This window comes from Rissa tridactyla, chromosome 2 (genome assembly GCF_028500815.1).
Source record: "Rissa tridactyla isolate bRisTri1 chromosome 2, bRisTri1.patW.cur.20221130, whole genome shotgun sequence".
NCBI classification, from domain to species: domain Eukaryota; kingdom Metazoa; phylum Chordata; class Aves; order Charadriiformes; family Laridae; genus Rissa; species Rissa tridactyla.
Genome location: NC_071467.1, coordinates 66412476 through 66432026, shown reverse-complemented (window position 1 = coordinate 66432026; position 19551 = coordinate 66412476). Strand labels below are relative to the sequence as shown.

At 41.5% G+C, this 19551-nt stretch overlaps 1 protein-coding gene across 2 annotated transcripts in view; it reads right to left on the bottom strand.

The window, feature by feature from the left end:
• Nucleotides 1-4726: 4726 nt before the first annotated feature.
• The window catches only part of NR4A3 (nuclear receptor subfamily 4 group A member 3), a 30040-nt gene continuing 15215 nt past the window's right edge, over nt 4727-19551 (bottom strand). The window contains exons 7-8 of one of the 2 annotated variants that reach the window (XM_054192179.1): nt 18186-18364; nt 4727-7739 (exon numbers count right to left, since the gene is read on the bottom strand). In XM_054192179.1, the coding sequence (XP_054048154.1) occupies nt 7477-7739; nt 18186-18364 (442 nt within the window). In that variant the 3' untranslated portion in view covers nt 4727-7476. The other variant, XR_008464953.1, reaches the window with a different exon arrangement.

Sequence of the window (19551 nt, the reverse complement as noted above, 5' to 3'; positions counted from 1 at the left end):
TACCTTGCCTGGGAAGATGCAGCTAAGCCTCTGTACCTTTCGTTACTACTTTTGCACATGCTGGCGTAGAATCCAGCTGGTTGTACTGAAACTTGGATTAATTTGAAGTGTAAAAAATGGAGCTTAACACAAATGGAGGCAGGGACTGCAGTTACTTCTTAACTGAGTGTGTGCAGAGGCGTAAGAAAGGTGGCTGTAAATCAGAGGAGGTATTAACCGAATCCTGAGGACATGGGGGAAAAACCTGTATACGTACTGAAGAAGTCAATTCTTAAAGTAAAGTATGATGAGAAATGGATAAAAGAGGGAAAATTATATGGGACCGTACTGAAAACATTCCAAGTTGCCAACCCTAATTAGTGTTTGTGAAATCCCTGACTGTTGCCATGGCAATAAATGTGATACTACAAATGCAGCATTCTAACTTCTTCACAGGATCAAGTGAAGTTGGAAAGGAGCAAATCCCTGTGTAAACATCAATATTGTCAATTAATTAGGAAACACAGCAAGATAAATAATAAGACCCCATGAAAGGTAAATTAATTCCTGTTTTCTGTCTGCTACGTTTGAAAGTTTCCCCACTATCAAACCATCTCTATAATTCACTTTTGTTCTACAGTAGTGCTTAATCACAGACCGCAGGGGAAGTTATTGTGGAAGGAGTGTTTTAATATGTTACTTAGCAGGTTAAAGACTTTGGGTTATTTGAGATATTTCAGCTGCTTAAACACATTTCTTTCTTTAAATGTCACGTAACTTCTTTGCTTATTTATTTATTTATTTACTTGAGATAAAATTCCACCTAAACAAGCCCAGAGTTCTCTGTTCTTTTAAGAAAAAGTGATAAACAATCCAAAATGAGTGCCATCTTGATCATCTTGAGTGCAATCGTGCAGCACACCCAGGAGAACTGGGTGATCAGGCCCAGTCAGCATGGCTTTGTGAAAGGCAGGTCCTGCTTGACTAACCTGATCTCCTTTATGATAAGGTGACCCACTTAGTGGATGAGAGAAAGGCTGTGGGTGTTGTTTACCTGGACTTTAGTAAAGCCTTTGACACTGTGTCCCACAGCATCCTCCTGGAGAAACTGGCTGCTCATGGCTTGGATGGGCGTACACTTCTCTGGGTAAAAAATTGGCTGGGAGGCCAGGCCCAAAGCGTTGCAGTGAATGGAGTTAAATCCAGCTGGCGGCCGGTCACAAGTGGTGTTCCCCAGGGCTCAGTGTCGGGAACAGTTCTATTTAATATCTTCACCAGTGATCTGGATGTGGGGATTGAGTGCACCCTCAGTAAGTTTGCAGGTGACACCAAGTTGGGCAGGAGTGTTGATCTGCTTGAGGGTATAAAGGCTCTACAGAGGGATCTGGACAGGCTGGATCAATGGGCTGAGGCCAACAGTATGAGATCCAACAAGGCCAAGTACCAAGTCCTGCACTTGGGTCACAACAACCCCATGCAGTGCTACAGCCTTGGGGAAGAGTGGCTGGAAAGCTGCCTGGTGGAAAAGGACCTGGGGGTGTTGGTTGACAGGTGACTGAATATGAGCTGGCAGTCTGCCCAGGTGGCCAAGAAGGCCAACAGCATCCTGGCTTGGCCAGCAGGACTAGGGGAGTGATTGCCCCTCTGTACTTGTCACTGGGGATGCCCCACCTTGAATACTGTGTTCAGTTTTGGACCCCTCACTACAAGAAAGACATTGAGGTGCTGGAGCGTGTCCAGAGAAGCTGGTGAGGGGTCTTGAGCAAAAGTCTTATGAGCAGCGGCTGAGGGAGCTGGGGTTGTTTTTCTTGGAGAAAAGGAGGCTGAGGGGAGACCTTATCGCTCTCTACAACTACCTGAAAGGAGGTTGTAGAGAGGTGGGGGTTGGTCTCTTCTCCCGAGTAACAAGTGATAGGACAAGAGGAAATGTCCACAAGTTGTGCCAGGGGAGGTTTAGATTGGCTACTAGGAACATTTTCTTCACCTAAAGGGTTATCAAGCACCGGAACAGGCTGCCCAGGGCAGTGATTGAATCACTATCCCTGGAGATATTTAAAAGACATGTAGACGTGGCACTCAGGGACATGGTTTAGTGGTGGACTTGGCAGTGTTAAGTTTACTGTTGGACTCTATCTTAACGGTCTGGTCAAACCTAGGTGATTCTATGATTCCATGATTCTATGAAAATATTAACAATGGAAAAAAAAAAGTCATTTTTTTCCCATGATCTTGTCTCTTGCATGTCTTCAGAATCTTTTACTTGACATTAAAGTAGTTTCATTAAACACACATAAGTATCTTGCAATATACATAATAGCTAATTACAGCTGGACTTTCAAGAAAATCCTTGCTTTTGTGAGTTTAGGTCAGAATTTTGAGCTTGTCCGACTTTCACAACCATGTCACAATTTCACGTATTCAAACTTCTTCTGTAACCAAATGCAGCCAGAACATTCCGTATTGTGAATATAAATGTAAAGGTGTCTAATGTTAAAAAAGAAAATAGAAGAAAAATTGCTGAAAGTGTTTCCATATGGTAAACAAGTTTCTTTCTCTTTTATTTGACAAATCCCTGTGTTGGTATTTCTCACAAATGTAGGTCTGGAATACAGTTCTCAAATATGTCATCCGCCGCTAAGAATTTGATTAATTGACTCCCCATTTATTCAATTACTTCATCAATAGTTTGGCATTTTTAAAAGTTAATCTTTTTTATCCAATAATAATTAGTGTTTAATCCACATCTTGAAATATTCCTAATGGTCAGTTTCATTCATTTAATAAAGAACGGCTAAATATCTTTTCTAAATACTATCTGGTTTGTATCACAACTTAGTTCCAAACATGTGATTGACCAGGATTTTGAATATTCTTATAGATGACTTATATACGCAGGGTAAACAATATCAGTTTGAAAACATGGGTTGTTTTGAATTTGTCAGTGCTTTTATTGTGTTTGCATAAAATTTGATACAGTGGCAGCATAAATTGCCTAGGAAAAGAAAAGGAAAACAAAATAAGAGCATTCACTGGAGTAGCTCATTCACTAGCTCAGTAAACAAAAGTTTTTATTCCTAACTCTGTGACTGAAATGCTCTATGCCCTTGGGCATGGCGCTCGACTCTTTTTTTCCTGTGCTTCTCCTCTTTCTTTTTTTTTATTTGAACTGGAGCTTCTCCCGGGTGGGTACTGGAGGTGCTAATTGGGATAGCTAGCAAAATGGGGTCCTGATCTCTGTTGTGGCCTCTAGGTGTTGCTATAATACAAATAATTAATCAAAAGACATGTTTCAAAGCGTCCATAGAGGGAGTTGCCAATTTTTGTCAGAGCCATGCTTAATTTTATACAGTTAAGCCTCTCTCTCTCCTCTCTGCAACATAACTGTAATTTTAGCTTTGTGTATTGAACAAAGGAACCTGAATGTGAAAAGTAAAGGTAGGAAAGCTGTATGAAGAGATTTGACTCACCTCTCATTAAAGTTGGCTCATTTTGGGGTGACTTGGTGCCAGCCTGCTGTCACCAGAAAGGTCGCTACTAGAGGAACCCACTATCCTATTGCTGACTCAGCCCAACCTTCCGATGCCAGAGTCAATCCTTGGGCATCACATCCTTTGGAAGGACTCTGCCAGTGATGTGGTTTAGAAGCGCGTGAGGCGCACGTAGGGACACAAGTGCAGGCGATCTAGATCAGGGGACAGTTCTGTTCCCATGTCTAAGGACACAACTTACGGCCCCTGAAGCAAATACAAACTGAGATACTTGTGAGTTTAGTGAGGATAAACTTTTTCATGTAGGGTGAAAATTCAGACGCTGGTGGGGGTTGGTCACAAGATCTGCGTGTTTTGCCTAACAGGGGACTATTATGCAAAACGCATTACCATTCTCATTAAGGATTTTTAGGTTAATTTTTAAAATAAGGCATAGGCCAAAAAAAGCAACAAATAATTTGGAAGAGTTTGAGCAACCTTTTGTTTTGTCACATTTCCAAAGAAGGAGCTGCCAATCTCGCAGCCCGCCACAGCACACCATCTGACGTAACCTCCAGCCGAGCAGCTCCCGCAGAAGAACAGCTCTTGTGGAGATGTGCTGGAGCCATCAGTACTTATGGCAATACCCGGAATAGTGGCAGATGCCTCTCAAAACTGCATTTGTAGAAAATGCACTTGTAGCCAAACAGTTTTCTCTGGCAGGGGATAAGCGATCCCTCCTACAAAGCAAAGGCACGGTGAGGACAGGAACTGGACGCACATTTAAAGAAAATGCCGCAGGTGCCTGCTGGAGCGATGTCCTACCGGGATTTACTGACACAAAGGGGCAGAAGATGGGATCAGAGCCCCGTCCTCTTTCTCCCCAGACAGAGGTGCTCTATGGGACCACAAGCCCTACAGCCATCCCCTCCCCGCCTTGTGGCCATCATCATTTGTGAGTTCATTACAGTCCTTTCCTGGCATGGAGAAGTACAGTGAGGGGCAGGTGGTCTCTGCTCTGGTCTGTATGTGGTTCAACCTCTGGGACAACCACGGTCCAGCTCTCAATATCTAATTGAGAATGCGTAACCAGATAGTGCAGGTCTTATTGTATTTATAGAAAAGCTGTTTTAATCAAAAGACTAGCCATTAAATTGCCAGTGTTCTTAAGCATGCTTCACCAATTTTTCCATTTTTAAGACTCAAGTAGACAATTTTTTTTAATGTTTTATAAACGATAAAAAATTCACATCAGATTTTAACAGAATTAAGCATACTTATTCAACACACATGGGGCCTCTGAAAAAAATGTTATTCAATTTAATAATTTTAATTTACATTGTATATGTACAAGAGCATTTCTTTCAACCCACAGGTTAACACCACAAAAAAAAAAAAAAGGAAAGAAAAAAGAAAAAGAAAAAAACTACTGCGGTTAGCGGAGTGAAGAAACTCTTGAAACACTGTTGTCTGAAATAAAAGCAAGGCACTCTCCCTTAACACCTGATATATTCCTGAATTCTGCCTAGACAAAGGCATGTTCGCACTGAGAGAGCTCTAAGAAAAGTAGCAGATTTACTCTGCGTTAACTCTTTCTTTTACCACTGTGACCTGTCACTGGTTGTACTCTAGGATGAATCTGCGTGCTGAAGTTGACATGAAGGACAATTCCACAGATGATGGGATTTGGGAGAGTATCACAGTTAAGACTATCTATGGAAGACTGGAGGACACTGGCTATGTGAAATCTCACACGGGGCTCTGGACCTGCTACCTCCCACTCACATTCCACTTAATAAATAAACCTTGCTCAACAAAAAAGCAACTTTACTGGACTATGCTGATTCGCCTGAAAATTCTTTGCAAGGGCCCACTCGCAAGAAGCACCTGCAAGCCCTCATCTGGCTGGTGCTCAGCACCTGGCAGGATTTGTCCCTAGATAAAAGTAATTTCTCAAGGGACCTTGTGTCTTACACAAGGAGACAAAAGTAAACATACTTTTGGATTTTGTGTCTGTATGTTTTTGTATGCGCACATGTGTGTGAGTGTGTGTATATATATATATACGTATATATATATATTTAGTATATACAAAAGCAAATTCAGTCAAAATATATTTGTCTTGCTGGTCAGGCTTGTTACAGCAACCTACAAGAAACATTAGCTTCTCTGATATTTAATTATGCTATTATGTTTGCACATAAGCTTAAAAGTCAATACAAAAAGCAATACTTTCCCAAATATTATCTGCAGGTAAACCGGAAATATTAACTATAGTGATTAGAAGTCTGTTTCCCTATTGACACTACTATAAATCTTGATATAAGAATAATTTTTTCATAAAAGCACATCCAAACATAGTAAGTGATAAAATACCAGATTACTATTTGAAAACCATACAGTGACTCGATATCTGGGTTATCCTTTGCAGCAATTAGGCAATTCATTTGGCATCTGTTTGATTGTATAATTTAATTTCCATATAAACAGCATAGTTTAAAAAAAGACAAAAGCTAGAATGTTTAAAGCTAACAAAAGATACAGTGACATCAGGTTGACATTCAAAAATTTCCTTAGCAAAATGACCAACAAAATTTTTTACTTAATACAGTGCATATAAAGTTTTTTAGAACTAAACTTTTTAAATATTATTTGAATTTAGCAAAACATGAGCAAGATTTTAATATCAAAGTGCTAAACAGTACTGCCTTAAAGTCACTGCAAATAAACTGTAAAATAACTCTGCTTGTGATTTGACAGATATTTTTATATACAAATGGTTAATAAAAAGACACGCGCGCACACACACACGCACACAAATATAGGTATATACATATATATATATACACATTATATATATGTATATAGTTTTCCAACCGGTGTATCTGAGTCAGTGTGAACACCCCATTTAGTTATCATGTGTAACAGGGCTCCCATGAGCTGGCAGTCATTGCAATAAATACAGGCAAAGCCATTACAATATACCATGCATACAAACATTTATACAAATAAGGACACTATGCAACAAATTATTTCATATTAATATGGCATCAACAGTATAAACATACAAAAAGGAGTACGAACACGGAATGTTTAAACGCAGCCCACTATATCCTTCCTAGCACTTACATTCATACTATTTTACAAGACTTGCTTGTTCTCGAAAACCACCTTCTGTCTGGCTACTAACTAGTCGCCTACGTTAGAAGTCTAAAACTGACCTATCCCTGATGCTGACCCTGTGTGCTCCAGCCACTACTTACGCGGATTTCCTTAGCTGAGGAACAACCGAGCCACGGTTGCTCCCGTGTCTTCCACATACACTTGTCAATAAGTCGCGCTACATGGAATCAAGTTTGGAAAACTCTGTCAGGTTAAGTTAGTGCATGTAATTTTCTCACTGGATTTCTCCTGTTTGTTTTCATAGTAAAATAAATTAGTTAATAAACGAGACTTAGTAAGACAGCACTTTAAAAAATTGCACTTGAACATGGGAGCTAACAGCCATTGTCATTTTGCTATATTTGATTTGTATGAAATGTTCAATTGAGTGTACTTTGCTAAAAAAGTGAATTTTTGTTTAGATTGTGCTGATGTATGTGCCCTTGATGCAGGAAGTATGCTGAAGGTATCCTCACAAAACACATACTACCCTGGGAAACGACTATTTGCTGTTCCTGTTTTCAAACACAGCTTCTACAATTGTACCCCTCATATACCATGAGGTGTTAAAACAACAGGTTTAAAACAGTCATGTTAACCTTTTACTGCTGCTGGGATAGCATTGTCCAAAAGTGCCATATTAGCCATTTAAAAAACCCAAATCACACAAAAGAAAACAAAGAACACAACCCCAAACCAGTAAGCCGGGAAGTTTCAGGCCTCAGGTTGTAAGGACAAAGCGCCAGAAAAGACCTCATTTTAGACTCGGAGCTGCTTTTCTGTTAAGTGAGAGCAGAAATGTTAGCTGTAAGTCACGATCCGTTTGCCTGCTCGGGTGGGCATTTGCCTTTCGGGAGGGTGGTTTGACTCAGAAGGGTAAGGTGTCCAGAAACAGCCTGTCGATAATGGAAGGGGCTGGCACCAAATCTTCCAGTTTCAGGTAAAAGATGCGCTGCAGTCCCAGTGTGCAGAGAGAACGCAAGTCAGCCAGAACACCCAGTACCTTCGGCTCTGCAGACTCAAGCGGTTGTCCTTTGTTTTGGCAACTGAAAGTTAAGTGATCTTTCAAACTGCTTGTGATCTTGTTGCATAGCTCTTCCACTTTCTTTGGTTCTTTTAATCCATGTCGTTCTGCAAAGCGAGAGGAAAAAAACCAAACACATCAGCATCCCTACCTCGAACGGAGAGAACTCGTTCTCTTTGGTGTAGCCCAAAGCCATACTCTGGTACTCAAAGCAAAGATGCTTTGAAAGTGTAAGGTTTCTCAGAACAGTTGGGGTTAGACGATGTCAGTTAACCTTTCTGCCACGCAAAATAAGAGACGGCAAGTGCCCTTTTCTCTTTAGCTCCTAAAATCGGGGGCAGAGATGCTCAATTATGATTGAAATTCTAGCACAAGGAGCCCAAGCATCCTCCGTATCTCGCATAATTTTCATGAAACGAGACAGAATTAATTGGGTGATTTTCCAGCAAAACTATCACAGGAGGTGTTTTGGAGATTTCCGTGCTTCCCCACCAGTTGTGAATGCTCAATAACTATGGCAACCATTATTTATTCAGTGAATTCAAGTGGCGATCGATATCCTTAGCCAGCTCCATCAGCGCCAGGCCTAGAATTCCACCAGGAATTTGCAGACACTCTTATAAGAAACTAAAGGCACCTTACCACCCTTTGTTATTTTCATCAGCTGCTGCTTTTTAGTTTATTCATCTCTAAAAGGTCTAAGATAAAAGAAGCTGGGAAGTTAACTATTTTGCTTTGAGTGAGCAATGCCTAAACTGAGGAGGCAGCTGTGTCACCCACCACCAAAACCTCAGCGTTCCTAAAAGGAAGGGGAGCTGGGGTTTGTCCCCCCTTGAATCGCCTTTTAAAATGCTACAACCACGTTAAACGCATCCACAGTTCATTAAGCATAAGTAGAATTAATCAGATTTGTGATTCATTAAAAGAAGGCTCTTTACTGTTACATGGGGAAAGCTAATCTGCCGCTGTTTGCTATCAAGATTTAGTGGATAAATTCGTATAATATTTCAGAACAAATAATTTCGTGATGTTTTGATTTGCCTTCGACTTTGAAATTCACAGGTAAGAACTTGCTTAATAGCAAAGTCATAATCATTTACACATGAAATAGAATAATAGCGGATGAGATGGTCAAAGAAAACACAGGTTAAATTAATTTTAAGCAACTAGACATATAAAAACAGTGACAGCAATGGATGAGGAGTAATTCTGGCAGGTCTCCTTTTTGATGCATTTGAATTTGTCTGCCTTCCCTGGCCCTCACCCCCACCCCTGGCAGACACGTGCCATATTGTGTCCCCTGCCCTCAAGTCTTGCTCCTCTACTGCAGGAAGAGTGGGCAATAAGTATTTTCTCTATCCGTCCCCTAAGGAACAGTGAAAAGAGGACAGTTTTCTTCACTTCCAGAAGCAGGCGTGATGTCTGCGCGAGGGGCCGTGGTGCCTTGCCCAGGCGTGTGTATATGAACGCCTCGCTGCCTCCCCTCACCGCCTGTTTTGGCTAGATGTCCTTGACAAACCAATAAAACAGATGGGATTCAATGAAGGCAGTCAGAAAAGGCAGAGGTCTGATTTTCCACTGATACTCACCCATTTTACACTTTTTTTCAACTTTATTTACTTAGGCAGAGCTAGCTCCCGAAGAACACTAGCTTGGGATCAGCATCAGAGACGTGCAGACGTGTACGTCTCTGGCCAGAAGCTCCTGCGCTCTATCATTTAAGTGCCATCAATCTGCCCCATTGCTTCAGAGCAACGCTCATCCAAGCGGTCGCATCTGCTTCAGACGTCTTTTTCACCTTGCAGGAATTAAAAACCCTAGGTATTCTAAGTGCCTTGTTTACATTAAAACACGAGGAGTCAATGAATATTTAAAGCCTTTCCAGTAAATGGTGTATAGTGTAATTACGTAAGCCTTAACTATACAGGTCACCGAGAGTAAATACTTAGGCATTAAAAATCTTGGCAGATGAATATTTTATACAGATTTGAAAAGCTGTGGGGTGAGCTTTTTTACCACTAACCTACTGAGAGAATCTGCAGGACGTTAAATTAATCTTGCAGTCTTTGAAGAGTTCTCATCTTTTAATCTGTTTTGAGGTTGTTTCCCGGCTGTGGGAGTGAAGATATCTTTATAGACCTAGGGAGCTGAAATACTAGAATGGATCTAAAACCTGACTACAAATCAGCAAAGCACATTTTTAAGCCAATGCCTCAGTAGGTGTGTACCTTGCTGCAGAGTATGGAAAATTATCTGTCTCTGGAGCACACAGCCAATGTTGTTAACGTTTCCAGCCAGAACTAAACAGTCTTTGTCTCACACTGACAAGTTCAGAAGGTTTTATGGACAAATCACGTCTTTGGTGGCTAGCCATGAAACATACTGATGCAAAATACAGTATGTACAAAGAATATACTACTAGTAGCCTTACTTGAAATAACAAAATCACAGAAATTCAGAATGAAGAGATATGCCATCCTCAAGCTGCTCTCTGGTGCTGCAATATTAAAGCAGCCTCCGATAAACCAGGCTGCCCTCTCCTGCATGAAGTGCCATGCAACGGCCTTTGCTACTTGCAAATCTCTACAAAGGTAATCCTCATGACTGGAACTGCCTCACTGGAAGAAGGGGTTTTCAGTCTCCAATCCCTACGGCATCCCTTGTGGACCCACAGAAAGTCAAAGCCAACTATGTGGAAGCCCTTCTGCTAGTAAAGGGCACTGCGTGCGCTGGCATTGCCATCGCAGTCTCTGGTGTTAGCATCCAAATAGTTTCTGGGGAACACACTAATATAAGAAACAACTCATCTCTTAGGTAGACCTCCGGAGTCTCGGGTCTAATTTTCTCAAAGTTTTAAATTTAATAGTGTCATGATTTGGGCCGAACTGGCCACTGAAACGAATGACAGATGCTCTCTGACCTCTCTCCCTTCAGAGGAGGGAGAGCAACTCCCTTCAGGGAGAGGAGGAGAAGAGAGAGAAGGAGACTTAGGAGTTTAGAAAAGAAAGTGAACTACTTTAATGAAAATATTAATAAAATAATAAAAAGGAAATAATGAAATAGATACAACATATACAAAATTGTATCAAGCTCCCAGGATGACGATCAGGTCACTGGCAGGCACTGGGGAAGTCCCAGACTGGACTCAGTGACGGACGGGAGCTGCATTCTGGCTCTGGATTCAGGAATGCATGGACCAGGATCAAAGGCAGATGAACCAACAGAGTCGTCCTCAGACACCGGCCACTGAAGAGAGAGGGCTGACCCTTTGATCCCTCAGCTTTTATACTGAGCATGGGGCAGACGGGATGGAACACCCTGGTAGTCAGTTTTGGGTCACCTGTCCTGTCCCCTCCTCCCCACAGGTGCGAACCCTCTGTGCTTTTCTGCTTCTGACCCTCCAACGAGGCAAATAACGAATTTGCTGACCTTGGTTGTTAAAGCAATAAGTATAAGCAAGAGCCTCTCTGCAAACTTTTCCTTGGCACAAGCTATAAACATAGGTCTTACCGCTCTGGAAGCGGACTACTGTCTTAAAAACAGGCCGTTAATTTCAGAGGGGGTTCAGTTAGTTAGTTAGAAGAGGCTTAGCTGCAAAGTAAAATTACTGAACAGAAAATTGGCTCTGTTTTACCTCAAACCAGGACAAATAGTTAGGGTTCAAAGAGCAGGAAACACATTTTCTTGCCTTTTCCACATGCCCAGTCTCGTTTGGGCAAAGACCCACGGTATTTCTCGCTCAGCCTAAAGGGAGCAGCATGAGGCACCCGCGATGGGTGAGGGCACTGGCGCTGAAGCCGATGGCCTCCAATCATTCACCATCTTCCACAGGATGTTCTTATCCACACAGGAATGATAAGGCCAAGATTTGTCCCAAGAAGGACAGCTAGTCAAAACCAATAGATTTTCCCTAACTGATTGAGGAGGTGTGTAAATATTACTATATTCAGACTTTCTTATAATGACAATTAAAAAGGCACCCGGTAAAGTGAATATAGGATTTCTCAGCCTTGTATTTTAGGATACCATTGATTTTTGCAAGGAAAATGGTGATTTACAGCAAAGATGCCCTCCATAAGCCTGTCAAAATGATTCATCGGAAGTCTTGCTTCTAAAGCTCTGCAAACTTAGCAGCTCATCCTGGCAAACTGAACGCAGCAAGTTTTTTACACCTTTCTCCTTTCCCCAGGAATCTCAGTGCGATTCTGTGCTATAATTATGCTGATCAGCAAAAGCTTGAGAGGAAGAAAGTAAAAGAGCAGGAAAGCCCATCACCAGCTGTGCTAGTCCTTCTTTCCCTGGTCTCTGACATGGGGTAGGTTACACCAGGCCCAGGCAGAATGAGTGCTGCCTTTAGGAGAAACATCTCTCAAAGAGCACAAGGATTTCAAAGACCTTGAGTATCTCGAAGACCCTCGAGCTCTGTGCTCTGCATGAGGGTGGGTCCATTTCAGCCTGAATTCATTCCGAGGTGTCAGTCCAATCAGCAATGTGACAGATTTAGGCTGCAGGCTTAAAATAGACCTCTTGATTGTCTCGGTTTCAATATAGTTATCTGATTTTCTCTTCCCCCTTCACAATCCTCTTCCCCTTCTATAACTCACATAAACGTGAGGCTCAGTTGCCTACAGCACGTGCTGTTACACAGCAAGGTTGCAACTCAGCAGATCCAAGAGTCTCCTCTCCCGTTGCAGTCTGGCCCATATCCATCCTGCCCAACCCTCAGGCACTTCACAAGGGGGCCGACTTCTCGAGCTCCTCCTAACATCAGTGGAAGGACAGGCTAGTCATTTTTAGAAGATGATTACGATTTTAGGTGGAGGAACCATCTTCTGGAGGTGCCCTGTATTCTCCATCAGCTGTGCAAGGCACCTAAAGCCAGATGAGCTGAATGACCACACAGGACATCACAGTTTGCTCCCTCCTTTAAGAAAGCCACAGCGTAACACAGAGACTGCTGGCTGCTGTAGGTGGAAGGAGTTCTTGCCTCAGCGAAAGGGTGGGAGGGGAGAAGGAGGAGTGAGCACTTCACTTTGATGCTGACAGTGTTTCCCTCAGCAAAGTGGCAGGGGGAAGGCAGACAATGCAATCTGGAGGTTTGTTTTTTTGGTGGTTTTTTTTTTTTTTTTTTAAACTGGCTCTCCTACACTCCTCCAGTCTGCCACCTGCTCGTATGTAGACCCAGCACATGAAGCACCCACTCCTGGCAACAGGACTGAAGGATATCTGCCACTGAAGAGTAGGTGAGCCTGCCTTCCGTAGGGAAGTTGGACAAATTCATGCTCAGAAGGGAACTGCAGCAGCCAGACCCTTTTTAGGCAGACCGGACTCCTTACTATGTCTTGGTGTGACTGATGGTGCTAAAAATTGTGTTTGTAAACTGGAACAGAAAGCCCAACAGCAGGAAGACAAACACAAACTCATAATTAATTGAAACCTCACAATGTTCTCCAATGTTCTGGTGCCAGTGTAACAAAGCATTAAGAGTGTGAATAAGCCCAATATATACAGTGGCTCTGGGCTGGTCTGTAACACACTTAAAATAAAACATATGCCGAAAGAGCTTGGCTGAATGAGGGCTAGGCTGTTCTGTACTCGGCAGCATCCCACTGAGAGTGTCAAGTGGGCAAAACAATAATATTTTGATGTGGATAGAGAAAGGCAGAGGCAGAGAGGAAAAGAGAATCAACAAGAGAGAGAAAAAACACTAGCAGTTTTAGAGCTTGCAGAAATTTGAGGCTAAATTCATAGTGTGCCCTTGAGATGATCTGCATTGGAGTCTCAATCTTTATATTTTGACACTGTTAGAAAAACTGTAAAGCAGAGCATTATAAATGGTCATTTGGGGAGTTAAGGAAGCATTTTCAAGAATAGGCTGGTCTACTCCACAAAGCTTCATCATCAACACTGCCCAGTCCAGCATGGAGAGGTTGTGCAGGAACACTTGAGATCCATGCAACACATTAAACTGATGGAAATCATCCATGTGGAACCAAGGACAAAACCTGTCCCCAGATGACCAGCATTTTCTTTCCATGTTGGCACTCTTCTTTATCTTATCAGGTCCTACAGCCAAACTAAATAAGTGATCCAAAGAAAAAGAACAGGACCGAACTCATTTCTTGCTTTCATGGGGATGTGGGGTGAGTGTCATGTGTTGTTTCCTAACTGCTTTCTTCTGGCTGATGCTCAGAGCACCGCTGATGTGCTCTGGAGGAAGTTGTCTTCAGCCCTTCTTAACCAACAGAAGGAAGTAAAAAAAGAGAAGAGAGACAGAGAGAGGAAGATCCTAAAGGAGTACCTTAAAGAAAAAAGATGTGCTTTGGCATTGCAGAGTTTTAAGTTAACTGTTTGCAAGCTATCCACAATAAACCAGATGTCCCTTCTTTCATTCTGGGTGCTTTTTCAAGCTCATGTCCTATCTGAAAGGACTTGAAAATTCAGCAGCAATCCAACGTGATGCTTTTCCTTCTACACAACATACTGCAAATTCCCAGGAAACATAAAATAAACAGAAAAAGCACAAATATATGGACTTTCTAATAGATTACACAATGCAAAATATTACAAAATCTTTTCCTGTTTATTTTATGTTGTGCGTACCTATAGTTTTATTCAAAGCAAGCAGTGAATTAGTGAGTACTGCGATACTTACTAGGTCTCCTGTCATTCTCTTCAAAATTACTAAACAGAAAAAATGGTCATATATGCTTATAACCACGCATCCGATGCAGTGACCTGCACCTGTGGTTGAGACAGGACATGGAGCTTTGCAGCTCCAAACAAGTCAGCAGGGTTAGTTACAGGGCACTGGGACTACTGGGGCTGTTACTGGGGAGCCGGTTTGACACCCCAACATGAGAGAAGAGCCTTCAGTATCTTGGGACACTGTGAAGAGGGGAATGTCTTTTAGCCTCCGGCATGAATTTTTACATTTATTCCCTCTTCCTTCACTGGGAGAGAGAGGTTAGTTCTCCCTGTCGCTCTTGCAGAACAGAGAGAGAACATGCAAAAGAGAGCGGTGACTTCTCTTACTTTTCTCCTTCAATAATACTGCCAATGACTAGAATACAAGAGGGTTTGTTTTCTAAGAGCGTGTCCTTGTTTGGGCTATGGAGTCCCCTCATGAAATCAAGAACAGACAGGTCATTATTCCCTGGAGCGTTTTTCTTTACCCGGAGAGACAATTCTTGAATTTGGTGCTACCTAAGGTGCTGTACAGTATTAAAACAAGCTATGACTGGTATACAACGCTAGGTTGTTGTCTTTTTTTGGCTGAACCATCAAGGCATGAAAAGTTGACTAATGCAAAATAAGAACTGGAGCAATATGTAGAATAATAAAGAAAATTTTGCATTTTGGTTTTGCAGTGTTGCTAATAAAAGCAAACCACCAGATTTACAAAACAGAGCTTTCCTGCTCCTTCCTATCTTGCAGCCCAGTGACATGGATCTCCATCTGGGACATGGGAGATTCATGGTCAGATTCCCTTCCTCTTGGAATCAGACCAGAGACTGGGCCTTGGGTGTCCCCCTGAGCACCAGCTTGTCCCCACATCATCATACACAACAGCCACTCTACAGCTTGTGAAATATGTCAAATGGCCTCAAGACAGAAGACAGTGATACTCAATAGTTGGATATCCTATGTTCCTGGAAAAGGTCACTCTCCCTTGCTCTGACTCACAAAAAGGACTTAAACCAGGGTTCACTAACTACCCATTGCCTCCTGCAGTCCATTACAGAAGAGAAGAGTACCAACTCCAGAGATCAAGAATGGCACCTAAACCACCCAGCTAAATCTAAGCCCAGCCTCAAAACAATGCTTTAAAGTGTTCAACAGATTTCAGATTTCAAAATTTATCTTTATTACTTCTTCTCTTTTGGTGGGACTAGCTGAAAACTGGCACATGGCTTGTCATACTCAAACTATAGTTTGACAAGACGCCGTTTGTCATGGGATGCAATACCAGAGGCAAATCTCAAGGCTTTCCCGAATATAAAATTTCAATATACTATCACTAAGAAAGTCTCAAAAGAACCCTGCCAACCAGCATTTTGTGCTGCAGTGCTCTCTTAGCCATAACTACCATAATTTCCTCTTTCACGCTTTTTTAAATATCCTACATCATTATACAACACCATCCTTTTTCAAGTGACCAAATTTCTGGCTGAGTCCCTAAGTTAGCTAGCTGCCCTTGGAGAACTGAAACCTGTGAATATAAATCACTAGACGCAGGAGGTTGGGTCTAATTTAGATGGCATGAAAGTATACTCTGTCCTTAAGCGCAAAGAGATACACTGGCCTCATGAAATAAAAGAATGAGCAGAAAACTTCATTAATTTTAAGCACCATCTCATACAGGTGAGAAAATCAAGAAAAGCTTGACAAATACAAAAAACCTTAAAGCTTTTATGGACAGAATGCTCTCCTTTTAAAGTCAACAGTTACTTCCATTTGTTTAGAAACTTTGGGAAGACCAGCACAATATAGCCAACTCCTGAAAGGGTCGTTATCAAGAAAAGGAAGAAATGTATGGCATTATTAATTAAAAGATTTCTATGAAATATCTTAGGCTGACCTGAGACAGCCACTGGACAACTTCGACTCTTTATGTAAGGGCAATCAAACACTGCCTAACTGAACAAAGAATTATCACATTAAAACAGGGCATGGGTTTGTAAGAAGAAAAACTTTTCTTCCTATAGAATAACTTTTTCTCCATTCATATAGACAGTTTGCAGGGGATCCTATTCATTGACCTGCATCCTCTCAGTCAGTCCTTTCCTCGTCTTTATCAGGAAGATAACAGAGAACAAGCTCCATCTATCTGTGTCTATCTAAAAAAGACATAGCTAATATATAGTAAATAACCTAAATCAATGATAGGTGCTATATACATGTGAGCATATATGCCTGCATATAAATATATATGGAGAGAGACAGCACCTGTCCTTGATTTATAGATATATAAATGCATACACACACATATATACATTGTATGTGTATACACACACATACAAAAATATATAGGTATTTATAATACACCTATGGAAGTATGTGTGAACACACATCTGTGGATGTTCACATACAGGAGTCAAAAATAAATTGGGAATGTTTGTTCTCACTTCAACATATCACTCTTTTTGAAAATTTTTCATACAGGACAAAGCAACTCCAATGAGTTATTCTGGACTTCAGAGTTTTATCAAAGAAACTAGAATCTGGACCTTAATGAACCCTTTCCAATTGCAGAAAAAAAATGAACAGAAATTAATGAAAAACTTAAAATACTTTCCTTAAGAAGCAAAGAGCTAATGCTAGGACATGTATACACTAACCCTTCACCCCAAATGCAGGAAGGAAGCAAGAAGTAAATGCTGAAGCCAAAATCTTGGCCCCACAAATGGCAGCGGGAATTGGCCAATTTATAGTTTCTGTATTTGCCACCGAGCGTTTTATCTCAGTGTTTCCCAAGCATCACCTCAGCCCAGGTAAAATGAAGACTACAGCTGATACTGTTGAGGCCACCACCTGCAAATGGACGGATGCCTGAAAGCCAGGGGGAAATCAATATCCATCCCAGCAGAGCTTATAGCATCCCTGGGAAGATCCAGCTCAGGGCGCTCTGAAGCCCTGTCTCACGCTGATGACACAGTTGTACCTTTATACCACCAGCTTTTCTGAAATGAGCGCGAGGCTCTCTGTAGAGATGACCGCTGCTCTGACTTCTGCCCCACGGTTGCCAGACACCCTTACTCTCAACCCTTCCTGCTCCCGTCAGCCATGCCTCTGAAACTGCAAGAAGCCCAAGGCACGCAGTGTGTACATCAAGGGGCTTTGTTGTTTCAGGAATGAGAAAATTACACTTTATAAGGTTATGCTGCCCCGTTCTGTGCTCAGTAGCCAGATTTGGCAGATTCTGATATTCGTTTCCTGCTGTTCGCCCCAGCAGGCAGGAGGGGTGATCCGGTCGACGTGCACAACCAAAACCTTTTGTACAACTGCAGAAGAAGACTTTTTTCATACTATTCTCCATTTTTCTCTCTCAAAAAAACAGTACATGGAATACCTACAGTAGCTTGGCTACCAAAAGCAGCCTGCCTGCCCTCCTGAAGTGCTCTTTCTGGTCTAGCTACCTCGGTGAGAGGTGAGCTATACCAGCTGTAGTGCTTCCAGCTCTCGAGCTGCCCTGATATTAGTATTTCTACATAGAAGGCCCAGCTCGGGTCATTTCATTAGGCTTTTCTGGGAATTCAGCCAGTATTTTGAATGTTTTTGTAGGGGCTACACAATTTGCTTGGAAGCAGTTCGCTTTTTAGAGACTATTCCAAGAAAAGAATGAAACCACGAAGAAACAGAAAGTTAGATTACATTTTAGCAGCAGTATCTGATGGCCTAATGTTAGTCCACAATTTCGGTACAGTCATTACAATGCTTAAAAATCATACTTGTTTTACTCTGAATATAGCTAAGCTAACTGAAATTGCCTGACCCTGCTTTAAAGCAAAGCACCAGAGTCTGAAGCTTTCTATTAACAAAGGAGCACTTACCTGTAATCATAGTTAGAGCTGATAAACTTGCTAAGGCTGGGATATCAAGGTTAAGGCTCTTTAAGTTTAAGGAAAAGTCTTTAATAGAGTCGAGCCACTCCCCAAATCCACGAAGGCACTGAAGTCTATGAAGCACAAGTCCATTGCAGAATACAAACTTATCCTCAGCAGTATCAGACCTCAAATAAAAATAATTGAAAAAATTAGAAATGCATTTCCTACTTTGCAGCAAAATGCATAACCAGTATTGAAGCGTCTGTCGTCTAAAATCCAAGGCATATTATCCTGAGACATATGTGGGCATTCACGTTTGACAATATGTTTCTCCCTTGGGGCCAAAGTACAACAAACAAGCTTCTATGATTGCTTACTTGGTAGAGTTATAAGCCTGAGGTTAGCTGTAGCATGTGGTGTAGACTGTCTAATTAGTTAAGAGTTTGGTCCTGCCCAAAGGCATAAACAGAGAAGACATTTTACATTAAATACTGTATGTTTGAACCAAAGGAATACTAAGTGAGTGCAGTTTGAAATACTAAACTAATAACAACGGAAGAAGAGATTCTGCAACTCTCAGCATTTACTTAGTTCATCTGCATTTTTCAGATTGTAAAAATTGATAAGGAAAAAACAATGGAAAATACACGCGATAATGCCCCACAATACACATAACATCCTAAACTCTCTTATATGAAAACCTGCATGTAAAAGAGAGATTACAGCCAAGCTCTCCTCTCCTTCCCCTCCCCATTGCCAATATCCCTCTTAAAAAAACACATGCAAAGGTAATTTTCAACCTAAAGAAAGAAGGGTATAATTCAAATTACCAGGCTGGAATTTTCCCAGTCCCTGAAAGAGTTTTTGGTAAAGGGTCTTAACTAGTGCTAGACTAGCAAGTAGCATCTCGCTCTATCAAATTAATTGGCATTAACAATGAAAAACAATCTGAACAAGATTTTCAATCTTCTTCCTCCTTTTCAAAAACAGATGACAAAGATGCGCCTGCGCAAAAGAAGGGGGGGAGGAAAAAGCTTTCACTTAGTTTCATATAGTGCTTTTCTATAGGTTACGCTGGTGAGCACGAAGCAAACTTGCTCAAATAGTACCTGAGGATCAGTTTTGATTACTATGGAAGAAGAGGATGGGGTATATCAAATAAAAAGCGGCACATTGGCAAGTCTTATGCTCTCTTTTTAAATCAATTTCTTGGGTTTCTTTTAAGCGTAAAACAAATTAAACACCATATCCTGTGGATTCAGACATTGCTGATGCTTTCTGGGTTTTCTTGGTACAATTGACAATGTTCAAAGACAGCACCGTATTTATTCCTTAAAAAAATATTTAGATGGATGATTTTCCACATCAGCTT